At 37.8% G+C, this 19,187-nt stretch overlaps 1 protein-coding gene across 1 annotated transcript in view; it reads right to left on the bottom strand.

The window, feature by feature from the left end:
• AZI2 (5-azacytidine induced 2) overlaps nt 1–19,187 on the bottom strand; it is a 36,502-nt gene that overhangs the window by 15,567 nt on the left and 1,748 nt on the right. The window contains exons 2-4 of the mRNA XM_029242498.1: nt 2,701–2,921; nt 1,126–1,251; nt 543–642 (exon numbers count right to left, since the gene is read on the bottom strand). Of these exons, the coding sequence (XP_029098331.1) occupies nt 543–642; nt 1,126–1,251; nt 2,701–2,916 (442 nt within the window). The 5' untranslated portion in view covers nt 2,917–2,921. The remainder of the gene's footprint in view (nt 1–542; nt 643–1,125; nt 1,252–2,700; nt 2,922–19,187) is intronic.

A 19,187-nucleotide genomic window follows, 5' to 3' on the forward strand; every position in this document is an offset into this window, starting at 1 on the left:
TAGGCTCTGTATATAGAAAAAGACCCAATCAGCTGCCATGAGAGATCTCACCTCAACCTCCCATCAAAAGGTCTCTCAGAGGCCTACTCGTCAGCTTGTCTCATCAGAATGAATGTGCATGGGAGCAGGCTAATACCCGTATCTCCCACTCTTAACTTTTCAACATAGCATCTCATCTGCACATTGTAACAACCTTTAGAAATTGGGGCGGGGGGAAGCAACTGTAACTACTCAATGACAGGGTGTCTAGCAGTGGGCAAGAGGCTTTGTAGAGGATGGGGTTCTACTCCTTTCTTCATCTACTTCACTGCAAACTAGCCCTGAATAAAAACCATCAAATTTTCTCTAGGAAAAGTACAATTTATATCCAAGGAAAAGTTAAAAGTTGATACTTTGTAAAAGCAGAGCAATTAATATAAGCCTAAAAATTAAAAAATAAGTCCTTCGGATACAGATATAGCAAACTGATCATGGATATAACACAGGAATGGAAAAATGTATTAATTGCGTTAGAATAATTATAACACGTTTAAGTGGCCTACCCTGCTGAGTTTCCACCTCCGTCCTCAGCTGGAGGAGTTCTACTTCTTTAGATTGTAGCTGTTCATTCAATACTTTCAAAGATTCAGAGTTGTCTTTATTCTAGTTAAGTAGAGAAAATGCCAAATTACATTCAATAAAATCTATAGGTTGGTATTATATATTAATTTTCAGGTAGATGTTGAAAAAACTGATTCTATCCTTTGAAAAGCAAGGTGGGAAATGAACTCAGTTTTTCACTAATCTCTTTTTCTAACTTAGGACATATTATTCACTGGCTTTTTAAAAAAAACACAGTGATAAACTCTACTAAGTCATGATTTTTCAAAAGAAGTTAGTGGTGTTAGATGTACTTAAGACCTAAACATCAAAAAAAAAAAAAGGACCTAAACATCATTACATATTGAGTACTTATTTTGTATAGAAATAACTTACAAATATTCCTATCAAAATTTTCTATTTTTGCCTTGACCATGCAAATTTTTTATCTAATAAGTGTAAATATCTCTCATTTCTAATTTTAACCTCTTGAAGGAGAAAACTCAGTTACAACATACAGATACCATCCTTTTCAAACCAACTTACCATTTTATCCAATTTGCTCTTCAAATTATCTCTGTCAATGCAAACCTCTCGATATGCATGGTAGGCCTTATTTACTTGTTCTCGTCCCACAGAACTTGTTTCTTCATCCTTTCGAGCTCCTATAAGCTAATGGTATAAAATTAGAAGACAAGGCTTAAGAGGATATTCTACATAAGAAAATAAGTCAGTCTTCTATGGCTGCACGACTTACCTTAATTACTCTAATGCAGGGAATAAAGCCTGGACCTTAATTACTCTAATGCGGGGAATAAAGCCTGGACTACAATTAAGTGAACATTTCACTTCCACACAATTAAGCTTTACTGATTAAGAAAGTAAAAAGTACAGAACAGATACTTTTAAAACTCTTCTTTCAGGCTTTTACTTAATCAGTATCTTATACTTTGCAGTAACTATTTATAATATTAATTCGTCATACTAAACACAGTACAGCATTCTTTCATAGTGCTTATGTGTTTCCAAGCCAGCACACAGTATTTAATTTCCATCATCAGAAAAGTAACTAGTGTGTACTTGACATTTTAAGGAATAGACGTGTTAGTTCAATTCCTATATTATTCCAGAAGAGAAATTATTAGGATTGTTGGTCACAAAGTACAGAAATATTTCCAATGTTACTTATACCAAATCACATTTTTCTATTGACTTTTAGAATAAACCTAACTACAAGCTCCAAAATGTTACCTTTTGTCACTCTATCCAGTATGTCACAATCTTATTTAATAGTCATTAAGAAAATTCATACGAATACAAAGAAATGGATTATTTTTACAACTGAGTCTTTTCTTACTTCCTCCAAATGAGTGAAACTCTACCAAGCCCTATCCTTAAGTTTTTGTAACTAGATCATTTCCTCCCCCCTTTGTGCAAGCTGCTGTCTGTAACGTACCACTACACTGAAGATCTAAGGATCGTAAACTATGATCTGAAGAATAATGAACTAAGTTAAACTTTAAAAATAAATGGATGCGTGAGGAAGATTTCCCAATAAGCTAAGTAGATCTGATGATTTATAATTGAATCAGCTACCTTGCTTATGTATTCCATAACAGTTTCTGCATTAAAAGGTGTAAACAGAAGACATTAATTCATCAGTTAAATGCATTCTTATTACGTGTGTTCAAGAACAAAGGAGAATGTTGAGGTAAAGATGTCAGTCGTGGTAAAGTTTTAGTACTGACGAAAACATTATTAAACATATCAGAACAATGTTCCAGGAACTTCTTCCTTTGACACTTCATTTCTTTTGTTGGTATATAATTTTTTGCACATATTTAAAAATCCTGAATAAAATACATACAGCTATGAAGGTAAGGCAATCTGATAAAAAGAGGTAAGAAAAATATTTGAACTTTAATCCCTTCATGTTGTTAATCCTATTCTGCAAATATTCACCAAGCACTATGATAAGTGAATGCCCAGGGTTTTGTGATTAGCAGTGAGTTATCCTTAGAAATTTGGTACTCATGGAAGACAGAGCAGAAAAATATTTAAAATTTCAAATGCTTTGAATTATTAAGTCACAAACATAATGAAGGTAAACAGATAAATTACCTTTTCTTCCAAAACTCTTATTCTTTTTTTTAAGAAAGAGTTCTCTTTCTCTGAATCCTTAAGTCGTTTTTTGATGTCTTCATATGCAGTGACAAGGGCAAAATGTGAAGCAACAGATTCATCTCCTGAATATATTGAGACTGGAGTCACTGTATCTCTCCTATGGGCTTTTTCATGATTCAGAATGCAGATATCATCTTCTACCAGTGCATCCATGACAGCTATTTAAAAACATAAAATAGAATGTCTCATTGAATAAATGAGCAGAAAAAAGAAGGTATATTTGGAATAATGTGAATATTGGGGGAATGTTTTAAAACTCCTATTTCTTTTTCATTTTTTTATTGAGATACAGTTGATGTATAATACTATGTAAGTTTCGGGTGTACAACACAGTGATTCACAATTTTAAAGGTTATATTCCATTTATAATTATTATAAAGTATTAGCTATATTCCCTGTGCTATACAATATATCCTTGTAGATTATTTATTTTATACATAGTAGTTTGTACCTCTTAACCTCCTACCCCTATCTTGCCCCTCCCCCATTCCCTCTCCTCACTGGTAACCACTAGTTTGTTCTCTATACCTGTCTGTTATATTCACTAGTTTATTTTTTAGATTTCACACATAAGTGATACCATACAGTATTTGTCTTTCTCTGTCTGACTTGTTTCACTAAGCATAATACCCTCCAAATCCATCCATGTTGTTGAAAATGGCAAAATTTCATTCTTTTTTATGGCTGAGTAGTATTCATTCCATTGTACATATATACCACATCTTTTTTTCTCCATTCATCTGTCAATGGACACTTAGGTTGCTTCCACATCTTGACTATTGTAAATAGTGCTATGAACACTGGGGTGCATGTATCTTTCTGGATTAGTGTTTTTACTTTTTTTGGATATATACCCAGGAGTGAACTTGCTGGGTCATATGGTAACTCTATTTTTAGTTTTTTGAGAAACCTTCATACTCTTTTCCATAGTAGCTGCACCAATGGCTTCTTGATGATAGCCATTCTGACAGATGTGAAATGATATCTCATTGTAGTCTGAATTTGCATTTCTCTGAGGATTAATGATGCTGAGCATCTTTTCCTGTGTCTGTTGGCCATCTGTATTTGGAAAAATGTCTATTCAGGTCTTCTGTCCATTTTTTAATCAGGTTGTTTGTTTTTTTGATGTTGAGTTGTATGAGGTGTTTACATATTTTGGATATTAACCCCTAATCGGTCATAACATTTGGAAATATTTTCTCCCATTCAGTAGGTTGTCTTTTCATTTTGTGGATTATTTCCTTTGCTGTGAAAAAGCTTTTAAGTTTATTTAGGTCCCATTTGTGAATTTCTGCTTTTGTTTCCTTTGTTTTAGGAGATAGATCCAAAAAAAAATACTGCTATGAATTATGTCAAAGAGCGTTCCGACTGTTCTCTTTATGGTTTCAGGTCTTACATTTAAGTCTTTAATCCATTTTGAGTTTATTTTTGTATATCTTGTTAGAGAATGTTCTAATTTCATTCTTTTACATGAAGTGTCCAGTTTTCCCAGCACCAGTTACTGAAGAGACTGTCTTTTCTCCAATGTATATTTTATTTAAAGAAATTTTGTTTTTTACTTAAGTATAGTTGATTTGCAATGTTCTGTTAGCTTCAGGTATACAACACAGTGATTCAGTTTATGTATATATAATATGCGCGCGTGCGCGCACACGCACGCACACACACACACACACACACACACACACACACACACACACCTGTAACGTTTGTTTTGCTTTATTTCAGACAACAGGAATACTAAGGGAAGGTTTTGTTTGTTGTTTTCAGGGTCTGGTCTTCCATCATTGTCTATTTGCTTTTCTGATTTTATAACTGAAAGCTTCCAATTGCTCTCAACTAAAGTCAGAGTTTGGCATGTCCAGTGATTTGTTTACATCTAGGATTATAGGAAAGTTAGGCAAAAATAAATGTGTTTACTACAAATCTGAGTAGTTGAAACCTATGATTCAGTCATTCTTCACCAACACCAATTTAACAATTTCTAACCATGTAGGACAACTCCTTAAGTTAGATTCTTTGCCAGTTTATCAAGAAAGTTGAAAAATACCCCAATATGCCCCCAAAATGGCAGATCCTCATAACCATAATTAACTCCTGCTGCTTCCAGTACAAAACTGCACTTTCTCCTAATGATGGATAAAGAGTAAGTTTTCTTCCTCTGAAGGGTTTACTTTTTCCTCTCTGGATTCAACTCTGTTCCAAAATAACAGTAAACATCATTCGAATCACATTGCTAGTAGTTGAAATCCTCATATTTCCTTTCCAAAAGGAAAGTATGGGTTATTCCCATACTGCAAACCTCAAGTAGGCATATGTGTCTCTATCTAACACTCTTTCACACACACATTATATCTTAAAAGAGGAACAAGCAGAATAAGAGCACATGGCTAGTTAAGTGATAGGATGCAGTCTAGCTTAAGGAGAAGTAAAATTGTGCCTATCTTAGACATCTGACTTAAATCAAAATATCTTACTATCCAACCAAATGGACAGGATTTATTCAACTGGAATCATTCTTTTTTTCCCTAAAGACAGCTGAAAAACAAACTGCTCTACAGAGTTGAAACAGATGGTGTCCCACAGTTTGTGCACTTTGAGGATCCAAGCCTATATGCTTTTGCTTTACGCAAAGTTCTAACTAGGTCAGCAGTGCGACTTCCTACTCATTCATTTTTATCATGAAACAAACATTTACTCAGCAAGGAAAACCCAATGTGGGAGACGGCTGTGCAGTAAAATAATTGTTATGCCATAAAGGGAAGTAATATATTTGAGATAATACAGAATGCTAAAAGGATTGAGGAGTGGGGAGGAGGAGTTTTTAAAGAAGGTACAGGAAAAGATCAAATGACTCTTAACCCTGCATTCTTAGGTGAAGAGCGTGGTTATTTTTACTGTACTTTCTGTACTTAAACGTTAACAGTTTGCTAAGTTCCAGCAGGGGTAACAAGTTCAAGGGCCTGAAAGAGTATGCGGAAAAAGAATGAGGAGGGGAATGACAAGAGATGAGATTGGAAAAACAGAATGGAGACCAACGGAGATCGTCCTTTACGATAAAGAGACTATAGGATTTGGTCCCTATTCTGTGGAATTTAAGAAAAGCCTGGACATGATTCAAGAATGTGAGGAATACTTATACAGCAACTACAAAATATATTCATAATCAAATGTAGTATTGTGCTAATAAGTGTTTTACAAATGTTATCCCCATTAACTCTCATGATTACCCTATGAGGTAGGAAAATCTTATTACACCCATTTCACAGACGGAAAAACTGGGACCCATAAAGGCTATGAAGTTTAACCAAGATCAGCACAAAAACTTGGATTTCAGAGCCTGAACTATTAGTACTTTTCCCTCCCCAATGAATCTTTTTTTTTTTTTGCGGTACGCGGGGCCTCTCGCTGTTGTGGACTCTCCCGTTGTGGAGCACAGGCTCCGGACGTGCAGGCTCAGTGGCCATGGCTCACGGGCCCAGCCGCTCCGCGGCATGTGGGATCTTCCCGGACTGGGGCACGAACCCGTGTCCCCTGCATCAGCAGGCAGACTCTCAAACACTGTACCACCAGGGAAGCCCACCCAATGAATCTTTTACACACTAAATTCATCAAGAACTACAAAAGTGGGAACCTTTTGGAAGGTTTTTAAGTACCTTATATGGAAGGGAGTGTAATGATTTAACGATGTCACATTTTATAAAGTATGATAACTGGTCATTTTTAGGATAAAATGCATAGTCAGATTGCTTATTTTATATACTTATATCTGTTGCCTATTTTATTTATAAATCACCCAAAGTTGCATATGGTCTCTCTCTAAATACAAGAAAACATTATTTGCCTAAAAAATCTTTTTTCAAGTTTTATATCATTATTCTATATATTTATTCTATATACTATAAACATTACTTGGAATGCACTGTCCTAAAAAATTGCTTATCTGTCTTAAAAAGTATATGAGAAATAGCCAAGCACACCAAAGAGAAAATCCACTTGCATCACAGATACGCATCAAATTTTGTTTTAATAGTTATCATTTAAATTTGTTATGAAATGAAAATGAAAAATTTAATTTCTATCCTTGCAAAAATAAATATAAAATCACATAAGTATCAGAAATATTAATGCTTATCATATTACTCCATACACACCCAACTTCTGGAGATTAAAAGCTGCAGGGCCAGGGAAAATGAGATCTCAGAAAGGTACCAAATAATAGAAGGCAGATATCCCACTGTATTTATTACTATACTGAAAGGAAAACTGCTAGCAAAGTAACAAAATAGGCTATGTGTAACCTTTGGCTTTATTGCTTATGCAAGCATCCTTCCTCAACCTTATTTCTACAGAGAAGTAAAGGGAGCTGCGGTAGCCTAACTCACAGTAAAGTAAGATTCAGTTTTATATACTTTGTGATGAAATGCCTCTTCATGGGTATCCAAAGTATCTGGCCCGGAAAATCTGATTTTCTGCATAAATGGTAAAAGCCTAATTGGCTATTATTAGACTTACACTAGACAGAGCTAGCTTTAACATTCGCGAAAATTTATACTGTATCTAACCTTATTTACCATAACTTAAATTATCTTAAAATAACAAACTTGTGTTTACTTTAATCTTTAAAAAGTGAGTACAATGAGCAGATTATTATCAAAGATTAGAATGATCGAAAGATTAGATAGTATTTTAAATAGCCTAGCAGGAATTGATAATATTAATTTTTAAAACTTAACAAATGTCAAAAATATTATCCCAAGACAAGATTAAATGGGCCTCTCTCTATCACGAAAGTCAATGATAAATGTATCCTACAGGAACATGCAACACAAAAAATGGTCTTTTACAAGAATATTCTAAGAAACTGGAGCTGACCTAGAGCAGTGTTTGCAAAGTGAGGAATGGACAACTGCCTTAGAATCATTTAGAGTTCTCTTCAAAACTACTGACTGCTAGGCTCCAGTGCAGATCTATGCAAATCAGAATGTTGGGGTGAAAATCATCAAACTGAACTGTCAGTAATCAGTCCATGTGACTTTAAGTCCCATTCCAATTTAAGGACCGCTACTGTAGTGGAAACAGAGCTAAGTGGATACTACGTGATTTACAGAATCCCGATGATAACTAGTACTCTTAAACATTTGTGAGCATGGTTAGTTCTATGTTATCAGTTGGTAAACATCACCTAACTTTTGTTTTTTTTGAACATCTTTATTGGAGTATAACTGCTTTACAACAGTGTCATCACCTAACTTTTGCATGGAGATTTTGTTCTTATTACAGAAAGTTACTTCATATTCATCATTTCATCTAACCACAATAATATAGGAGGATGAGATATATTTATCTATAGACAAATTTATATATAATTATGAAAACATTTTATATATTTGGCAATTAGATTTTGTTTCTTTTCAGAGGTTTACATAAGAGAAGTACAAATTAAGAGAATTATAAAGGACTGAGGTGAAAGATGTTGACAATTGCTGAGAACAATGAAATTCCGAAGAACGATTAATAGTTGTGATCACCCAATTCCAGTGTCGGGGAGGAGGCATTTTCCACACCATCAGCAAGCAATGATCTGGACACCAGCTGGGTGCCCTACAATTCAACTCAATTCTGACACTATCTACCTAGAGATGGCATGGGATTCCACACGTAAAGGGCTCAGTCCCACAAGACTCCCCTCTACTTCAGAAGCCAAAGGCAAGCCCAAGTTGCTACCTGTACTTCTGAGGGACCAGCTGCAAAATGGAGGTTCCAATGATTCCCTCCAATTCAGGATACCGATCAGCAAGTCCAGGTTGTTACCTGTACTTCTGATCAACTGGCTGTAAATCAGAGTTCCCACAACCTTCCTGAATTTGATTAATTTGCTAGAGCAGCTTAGAGAACCAAAGAAACCCATTTACTTACTTGATTACTGTTTTACTACGAAGGATATTACAGGGTATGAATCAACAGCCACATGTAGAGATACACAGGGCCAGGTGCTAACAAAGGAGCTTCTGGCCTCCTGGAGTTTGGGGCCAGCATAGTGGCATGTGGAAATGTTCTGGTTCACCAACCTGGAAGCTCTCTAAACCCTCCCCTCTTTGGGTTTTTATGGAGGCCTCATTACATAGGCATGACTGATTAAATCACTGGCAACTGATTCAACATATCTCACCCCCCCACCCTCCATCCCCCTGGTCAATGGGACTGAAAGTTCTAATTCTCTAATCACCTGGTGAGTTCCCCTGGCAACCAGCCCTCATCCTGCAGTGCTTTCCAAAAGTCACCTCATTAACATAAATCCAGTCAAGGTGGAAAGTCTCTTGTTGTAAGTAACAAGATATCCATTTATGTCACCTTGATGGCTCTGAAAAGGTTTCAGAAACTGAGGACAAGAGACCAAATATTATGGCAAAAGATGCTCCCATGGCTCTTACCCCTCAGGTAATTCCAAGGGTTTGGGGAGCTGTGAGCCAAGGAACCATGGATGAAGACCAAATGTATATGAGAAATATATTTTGGTCAGCTGAGTGACCACATATGTTTTTCTTACAAATCACAATATCACAATATTAATGGAGAAAGATGGGCACAATCTGCCAGATGAGGTAGGTAGAAAAGAGAATAGCAGTTGCTGAAGGCTAGGGAAGAGATGTAAAAAGAAGAAGAAAAAAATTCAAACATTATTAATCAGAATTCATCTTAGGAGACCTTAAATTTCACTCTTTTCTACAATCAACATTGAGAGGACTTCAGTTGAGGTATGCTATACATACTGGGGTGTGAGAGACTAGAAAACATAGAATTATTTTCTGACACCAGATTAGTCTTTTTTCTAGGAAAAAAATGATTATCCTGTTGTATGTAATCATCTTAATATTTCCTATTTGTTGCTCACTAACCATATGACAGGTACTAGTGCTTCTGCATAGTAGGGGAGAATTCACCCCCCCAAAATATGTCTCTTTGGTTATGTTCTAAGAAACAAGAGAGGTGGGGAAAAACTGTGAAGACCAAGTAGGAGTTACCGTTTTGTAAGAAACATTCACATTTTTAAGGGAAATATCCATTTGTAAGGGTGTTTCCCTCTCTCTTCCAGAAAGCGAGGATGACCAAATGTCTAGAAACTCTTATAACAACCTTGTTTACTCTGCTTATTCTAGGAACCTCCCATAACTGACTCTTCCCCACCCTTAACATCCCCTTTTGTCTTTAGCTGAGAATGGTAATATTTAAGGCAAGGGCTTTGACCATTTTGGCAAGTTACTCAGTTCTCCTGGGTCTCTCCCATGTATACTTATTAGTAAACTTTTGTTTCATTTTCTCCCGTTAACCTACCCTCATGTCAATTTAATTCTTAGACCAGCCAAAGGAACGTGGAAGGTGATAAGATAAACTTCGTATTTTATGGCAAGACAAGAAAAATTTAAACATAAAAGTTTTCTCTGCCCCTTTGGACCTCCTCCCTCCCCTTTAGTGTGTGTTGTGCATCAGCATTAACCAGACCTCCTTAGGAGGTAACTTCCTTCTTAATCTTTAAGGGGTCACGATGACCCCATGACCCACTGCTCACTTTTTGTACTTGGCAGATCTGGATTGTATAAACTGTCAATAACACATCATTTAGAGTATAACCCTTTGTCTCAAAAACATGTAACTGTGCTTTGACCTCTAATGGGTGGAGCAGCCCTCAGAGCATTCTAAAAGACTGTCTCCCAGTACAATCACCAGGTTGGCTCAAATAATATTTCCCATTTCTTTCTTAGATAGACTATTGATTAATCTTTTTGTTGACATCCATGTCTTACCACCAGAGGACACCTGGCGTCTACTGTGAACCAGTGCTCAGTACCAGCATGGGCTCATTAAGCCCCACCAGCTCAGATGTTCTGATGAGTTCTGATATTCAGATCTCATTACTTTTAAGCGATGATCCTACAAACTTTATTCAGGCTGTTTTTACTTAAGACTTGGGAGTCTTAAGGGTAACCGGTGCATTTCCCAGGCAGGGGACCTAAGGGGATCTGGGTTGGGCAGGAGGCCCAGGGAAACATAGGTGGCTGGGTTTTTGTTAGAGTTAAATTTTAAAAAACAAATCAATATATGGTCTGAACAAAACTTCTGCTAGTGAAATGAGAAACTGAATTAATTCAGGTCTGAAGAACAAGGGACATCTGCTCCTTCCAGCCACAAGGTATTCTCAAGTGACTGAGAACCTAGTGTAAGTATCTGAGGATCAACTCTCGTGATGTTGCAGTCCTACAGGGGAAGGGGAACCCACTACAACCATTAAATACTGCTCTTCCAGAGGTGCACACTAGAAAGACTGATTGTCTTGTGCTCTTGATGCTGAAAACTCGGCTTCTTGTGCACCAGTGCCAAATCGAATCTCGGAGACAGTGTTCTGAGTGAAGTAGAAGAGAATAGCTTAATTGCTTTGCCAGGCAAAGGGGGACAAAGCAGGCTCCTGCCCCAAAAAACTGTGTGTCCTGACCTGGGAGGATATGATGAGTTTATAGCAATGGTTCAAGGGTGAGGTTGCTGATAAGATTAGGGTGTGCCTCCTTTCATCTGGCCTCAGGTAATCTGCTTAATGAGCTTCTCTGGTTCCTTTAATGTAGTCTCAGGTGGTCTTTCTCTGGTATGAAGAATGCTGACATTTTAAAGAGCTTAAAGACATTGTTATGTGTATCCCTTGAGGGGGAACCAGGACCCTGCCCCAAGGCTGCACAATTGTTTCTTGGCTGCTCCTCCCTCCTCTCTGCATCCCCTCCCTTCCTGGATTAGTAACTGTTTGAATCTGCCCTCTGGAACTCAGGGAGAGTCATGGAGGCTGGAGTTAAGAAACAGGGTACAGGAAGGCTTCTGTGCCCAGGAGCCCCAACAGTGTCCTACTCAGTTTCACTCTGAGCATTCTCAGAGGCTTTACTGGGGGAGGGAGAAACCGAGACACGTAGAAGAGTAGAACTAATCCAAGAGTAACTCTTCAGGGAGCGAGAGAAGCAGCACACATCCCATCCACCTTTCTATCCTCAGAAAGTTGTTTAGAGCATATCTCATATCTGAATTAGACTACCAAATTCATAATGGGAAACTGTGCCTTAAAGGCCAAACAGCTCCTAGACAGACTGCCACCTATGGGGATGCCAGCTGGGTTTACGTATGCTTGCAAGTGCTTACTTAATTGAGAATTAAAGGATATCCTGCCCTGAAACAGCCAAGATGGGGCTCTTTTTTGGCTTTCCAAAACTGATTTTTGCATGCACAGTTAAAGAAAGCCAGCAGAAGCTAAGTTCTTATACCCTGTCAGTCAGTCTCCTGGAACACTGCCTACAGGGTCTACTGGAAACAAGAGGGGTAAGAGTTTTTCCCGTTTCTAAAATTAGATTAGCATGAGAAAATATTTGTAGGGCTAGCTCCTCAGTTCCTTTGAATTAGAAAGACTTGTAAATTTGAAGTTTTAGAGAGCTCTCATCTTAAATTATTTTATCTATTTTAACTGGTATGCAGAAGCCCCAGAAGGCTTCAAAATGCCAAAACAGCTTCATTTAAAGATTTGTTGTAGAAAGCTAATGAAATATTAATGTTATAACAAGTACCTAAAATAAACAAAAAAAATCCTTTAAAGACTGATGATCCCTGGTCGGGAACTAAGATCCCGCATGCTGTGCAGCATGGCCAAAAAAAAAAAAAGAAGACTGACATAACTACTGCTCTCCTCTAACCTCCCTTCAAGTACTCATTCTAGTAATCCTCTGTCTGAATTGCCTTCCACACTGAAGACACTATTAAGTGGTTACCATTAGAAATGGAATCACCCGAGGCTATAAGTAAGCCTGTTCAGATCAGAGGCCAACTGAGGGCCACAGTTAAAGAATTTCTTAAACCCAGGGAGGATCCTCAAAAGTTTCTGTAAATGGATTACCAAGATGCAAGGCCACTGGTTTGACTAGACTGACCAGAGCTGATATTCAGAGCCTGATAGGAATTTTTTTTTGGCATTCTCCTCTAAGCTCAGTGAGGGAAAGAACATTCCAACATAGGTGGATGGGTAGGTCTTGATATCATTGCTGTGGCAATCCAATTCTTTGAGTAATTAAAAACAGGTGTCTGGGCTTCCCTGGTGGCGCAGTGGTTGAGAGTCCGCCTGCTGATGCAGGGGACACGGGTTCATGCCCCGGTCCGGGAAGATCCCACATGCTGCAGAGCAGCTGGGCCCGTGAGCCGTGGCCACTGAGCCTGCGCGTCTGGAGCCTGTGCTCCACAATGGGAGAGGTCACAACAGTGAGAGGCCCGCGTAAAAAACAAAAAACAGGTGTCTTTTTTTTTTAAATTACAAATCCAGTCTTTACAGAACCAGAGGTGTGGCTCCACAAACAATTTAAAGCCCACCAGTCCTTTTACCACTCCCAAAACCTCCCTTTGGTTTTTGGCTATAACACCACTGGTTTTTAATCTGTGCTTTCAGGATACAAGGAAACCTTTCCCCTCGAGCTAATTATGACTTACAGCAATTTGGTAAATTACACCTTTGTAAGTAGAATTGAAACATTTATCTTTTCTCTCTATCCAACCATTCCCTCCAGAAATTGGAAACTCTTAGGTTCCCAGCACCTTTATCAGGTAAATAAGGAAGGCCACCTCTTGATAGGTACAGGAATCTCAAGGTATTTTGGGGATCTCAAAAAGAGAGAACTTCACCCAGATCTACAGATATTGCAGGCAGAATCTGTGGCAAGCCTTTGGTGTAATTTATCTGGCCTTGAGAGGTCTTTTAAAGGTTTAATCTAAGATTCCTTATGAAAAGTTCCAACACAGCCAATTTATGTGGTCAATTACAGACTTATTTCGCAAACAAATTAATATGGCTATATTTGGTAGAAATAAGGGTAATTTTAGAGAAATAGATTATGCTTCAGTGGATATTAAATTCTAGTTTTGCTAAATGAGGCTTTTTTTTATATTTACCGCCTAAGACTCACTTCTTAGATGGCTCCTTGTTGTTATGCTTTATTACTGTAAAGTTTAATTGAATTATTAAAACAATACTCTAGTTTGTTTCTAAAGCTGATCACAATAATCTACTTTTGGATGAAGATCAGATTCACCATGACCTGCAACCAGGAGATTATGCACACTGGAAAAGACATAAGATAAAAGACCCTGTACAGCCATGTGGGACAGGGCCATATCAGGCTTCCTCTCCTGAATGAACTGTAACTCTTGTCTCTGACACCCGACTTTGACTGACTAGGACCAGCACTACCAGACCAGAACAAGAAGACAATGACATCTGAAGTAGACAGCTGACACAAGATGACCCAGGCCTGCACACTATTACTTTGACAATTGCTCACACTTTTGCTTATGAATCCAATGTATTTCTTCCCTGGGCTCAATCATTTGCAAGTTTCAAAAATCAATCCAAACAAACCATAGGTTTGTGGACCTAAGTCCAGTACTCCTAGGTTTCCTTGGAGGATTTCTCCTCTCCAAGGCTCTAACTGGATGGCCCTTATTTTATTTTAGAAGAAACTCTAGTATTGTGCAAGCTACCCATTACCTTCAATATCACTAAGTGGGACCCTCTTACCTGGCCAATTAATGACCCCTGTTCTGAACGTGCCCATAAACACTCCTTTTCACTAGATGAAAAGATATTGGGTAGCTCCTAATGGGACCTAATGGACTCATGGAACAAGTTTATGGCCTTGGCTGTCTCCAGGATGGTTAGAAAGATGTGCAACTGGTTTCCCTTGGGCTAAAGGTCACCTATGGGTAGCCTTGGAAACAGCCACTGCCAATTTGCCTTTAATGCTAGTGTGCTGGGTTTCTATCACTTTTCCAATAGTATGACCATTTGGCCGAGATATTTGTTAACTCATAACACATATGAAGAGTCAAATTTCCACTCTGAATACTCCTCTCCCCAGTTTAGAAAAAATACTAGGAAAATGTTATGATTTAGGAGGATCTTGGCTTAAACGTTTACTACTGACACTGTTACTCCTATTGTCAATCCTATATATCTCTCTATAAATTAATGAACACGCACAACACACCTGCAAGGTAGAATTGGCATAAGTCCTATTGGACAACTGGAATTGACCATTAGTCCTTGACAGACATCTCACTAGTACCACTCTGTAAAACAAGCTATTAAGACCCAACACCAAAGGACATGATGGACCCAGAGCACATAAGCAACCACCCTGGCATAAGGCAACCAAATATTTGATCACCTAATGCTATCAAAAATTAAAGATCAAAAGGGGGAACTGATGAGATAAAATTTATATTTTATAGAAGATAAGAAAAATTTAAACATAAAATTTTTCTCTACCCTTTTGGGCCTCCTCCCTCCCTTTGATGTGTGTTGTACATCGGCATTAACCAGACCTCCTTAGGAGATAACCTCCTTCTTAATCTCGTAAGAGGCCACAATGACCCATGACTCATTACTCACTTTGTACATTTAGATCTGGATTGTGTAAACTGTCAAAAATATGTCACTTGACATATAATCCTTTGTCTCAAAAACTTATATATATATAACTATGCTTTGACCTCTAAGGGGCGGAACAGTCCTTAGAGCTTTCTTAAAGACTGTCTCCTGGATTATAATCCTCAGGTTGGCTCCAATAATATTAAGGTAGAGGAAAATTTCTTCTGGACAGCATGCATTTTCCTACTTCTCAGGTACGTATTATTTTCCTAATTTATAAACAAATCTTAGAAAAATTAAAATACCTTACCTACACCTACATAAAGAATCAGCAGCAAAGGTGGGAATGTGAACCCAGATAAGCCATCTTCCAAATTTATGCTTTTAATACCACATTCTGAGAGGCAACACAAAATTGATTCTTATTTTCCCAATAAGAATCTGGACAAGGCAGAACTCAGTGGTAGAAAGAACAATGGCCTGAGATTCAGAAACCCAGACTCTAGTCTAAGATCTGCCACCTTTATTATTGATTAGTTTACCTCTCCAGATCTAAGTTTTCCCACTAATAAAATGCCAGCGTTGAACTACATCACTGAGATGCTGCCCTTCCTATATTGTGAAGGCAAACTTTTAATGCAAATACAGTATGGCAACCTAAACAGATAGAAGGGAATTCACTTTTACCAGGAACTGAGTAAAAGATATAGTACACATATTATGCCAACACCAAACTTGACTAGAAAGGTATTGTCACCACAGGTGAGCAAACAGAGGCTCAAAGAAGTGAGGCAAATTTGTCTATACTCACACTGGCAGTATGTGACAGAGCTAGGGTCTGAATCAAGGCCTATTTAGTAGGCTCTTTCCTCGACTTTACATTGCCTCCTGAATTGAATCTTATCTAGAATTTTCATCATCTTTCTACCCCTCAAAAGCCAGACTATCCCTGTGCGCACTTCTATGGAATCAGGATTAAGTCTTACAGAGAGAAACCAACACCTTTCCCTTTTTTTAATGAAATAATTAAGGGCAGGAATGAGCTAACTGGTTTATAAAGAAGGGATTGTCAAGTGCCATTTTTCAAGATACTATGTACCTCAGCACTCAAATGCCCTATAATTCAGTGAGTGCCCAAAAATGTACTCAGCACCAGATATAGAGTATGAAAAACCCCACTTTCATTTTTATAACCCTCACCGAGTTATCTCACTAACTGCCTACCCACTAACTGCCTCCATCTAAACAACGAAGCATAATATTCCGACCCTTTAGCCAACTCTTATTCTGAGTACTAGTCGCAGATCTCCTAACTCTAACATGAATTGGAGGCCAACCCGTAGAACACCCATACATAATTGTAGGCCAATTAGCATCCATCTTATATTTTCTCTTAATCCCTAGTGTTAATACCAGTAACTAGTCTTATCGAAAATAAACTCCTAAAATGAAGAGTCTTTGTAGTATAACAAAATACCCCGGCCTTGTAAACCAGAAAAGGAGAAACTCACACCTCCCTAAGACTCAAGGAAGAAGCATTAAACCTCACCACCAGCACCCAAAGCTGAAATTCTACATAAACTATTCCTTGAAAAGGTTTATTGTAGAATAACCACCAGGCTACAGTACTATGTCAGTATTGAAAATAATTTATTTTATAATACTTTTGTTGTGTAAATCATATACACATGCATGTCCACATATCAATAATAGCGTCTTCCTGTAAATGTATACATACTATGTATTACTGTGCATTCATTTATTTTCCCCACGAGCAGTTAAAGGTCGTATTAAATTTTATTAATTTTACATATTACATAATATTATTGATCGTACATAGAACATGTCATTAACGGTGATCTTTATAAGACATCTGGTTCTTACTTCAGGACCATTTTAACTTAAAATCGCCCACTCGTTCCCTTTAAATAAGACATCTCGATGGGTTAATGACTAATCAGCCCATGCTCACACATAACTGAGATTCCATACATTTGGTATTTTTTATTTTTTGGGGGGGGGGCCTGCACAGACTCAGCTATGACCTTAAAAGGTCTCGTCACAGTCAAGCAAATTGTAGCTGGGCTTGTATGTATTTTTTATTTGACTAGCACAACCAACATGTGCAATTAAATTAATGGTTACAGGACACAGTACTCCATTATTCCCCCCGGGCTCAAAAAACTGTATCTCGTAGTGGATCAAACCCCCCTTACCCCCTACAAAACTAACCATCTGCTTAGATATTCACCACCCCCCTAGACAGCTTCGTCCCTAGATCTACGAACAATTTTTTTCATAAATCAATACTAAATCTGATACAAGCCCCATAATGAAATTATACGAACATCTTTTACACCCCATGGGTTAATGTAGCTTAAATTTTTTCATAAAGCAAGACACTGAAAATGTCTAGATGGGCTTCGCCAGCCCCATCAACATAAAGGTTTGGTCCCAGCCCTTCTATTAATTCTTAACAGACTTACACATGCAAGCATCCACATCCCGGTGAGAATACCCTCCAAATCACAAAGATCAAAAGGAGCGGGTATCAAGCACGCTACACTAGCAGCTCACAACACCTTGCTTAGCCACACCCCCACAGGACACAGCAGTGATAAAAATTAAGCCATGAACGAAAGTTTGACTAAGTCATGTTAACTAGGGTTGGTAAACTTCGTGCCAGCCACCGTGGTCATACGACTGACACAAATTAATAGAGACACGGCGTAGAGAATGTTAAGGAATCATACAAAATAAAGTCAAATCCTAATTAAGCTGTAAAAAGCCATAATTAAAACTAAGCTAAACCACGAAAGTGACTTTAGTACAATCTGAGTACACGACAACCCAAACTGGGATTAGATACCCCACTATGCTTAGTCGTAAACCTAAATAGTCACAAAACAAGACTATTCACCAGAGTACTACTGGCAACAGCCTAAAACTCAAAGGACTTGGCGGTGCTTCATATCCCTCTAGAGGAGCCTGTTCTGTAACCGATAAACCCCGATTAACCTCACCAACCCTTGCTACTTCAGTCTATATACCGCCATCTTCAGCAAACCCTAAAAGGGAGCAAAAGTAAGCATAACTACCATACATAAAAACGTTAGCTCAAGGTGTAACCTATGGGATGGGAAGAAATGGGCTACATTTTCTATATTAAGGACACCCCTTATATCCACACGAAAGTTTTTATGAAATCTAAAAACTAAAGGAGGATTTAGTAGTAAATTAAGAGCAGAGTGCTTAATTGAATAAGGCCATGAAGCACGCACACACCGCCCGTCACCCTCCTCAAGTATCACAGCAAAGCCCCAGCTCACTAACCCATGCTAAGCAACTATAAGAGGGGAGACAAGTTGTAACAAGGTAAGCATACTGGAAAGTGTGCTTGGACAAAACAAGATATAGCTTAAACAAAGCATCTAGTTTACACCTAGAAGATTCCACAATCCGTGTATATCTTGAACCATACCTAGCCCATAGCCCCTCCCACCACTACTACCATAAACTAATCAAATAAAACATTCACCATACATCTAAAGTATAGTAGATAGAAATTTAATCACCAATGGCGCTATAGAGAAAGTACCGTAAGGGAAAGATGAACAAAATATTAAAATTAAAAAAAAGCAAAGCTTACCCTGGCTACGGAATCGTAAGACTCTTTCTGGGTTAGCACAGGTATGAAAAGCAGTCTACTTCTTTTCATTCCTTTCATAAATAATACATCTCAATGCAACTGAGCATCTTCACACACTAAATGTTACTAGTATTAGTGTTATTTATTTTCTAATAGTGATATGACAACTGTATTTTAATCCAAAATATAGGTACCAAAAGAAAGAAAAAAATTAAATTACACTGGTTTCATTACTTCAAGAATTATGAAGTACTTCCATCAAATCATCTTATTTAATAATCGTGACAATGCTTTGTGTTGGCATGTCAGGCAGTGTGCTTTGACTTTTAGGGG

Source organism: Monodon monoceros, unplaced genomic scaffold (assembly GCF_005190385.1).
Source record: "Monodon monoceros isolate NGI ecotype Baffin Bay Population unplaced genomic scaffold, NGI_Narwhal_1 Super_Scaffold_3, whole genome shotgun sequence".
In the NCBI taxonomy this organism is placed as follows: domain Eukaryota; kingdom Metazoa; phylum Chordata; class Mammalia; order Artiodactyla; family Monodontidae; genus Monodon; species Monodon monoceros.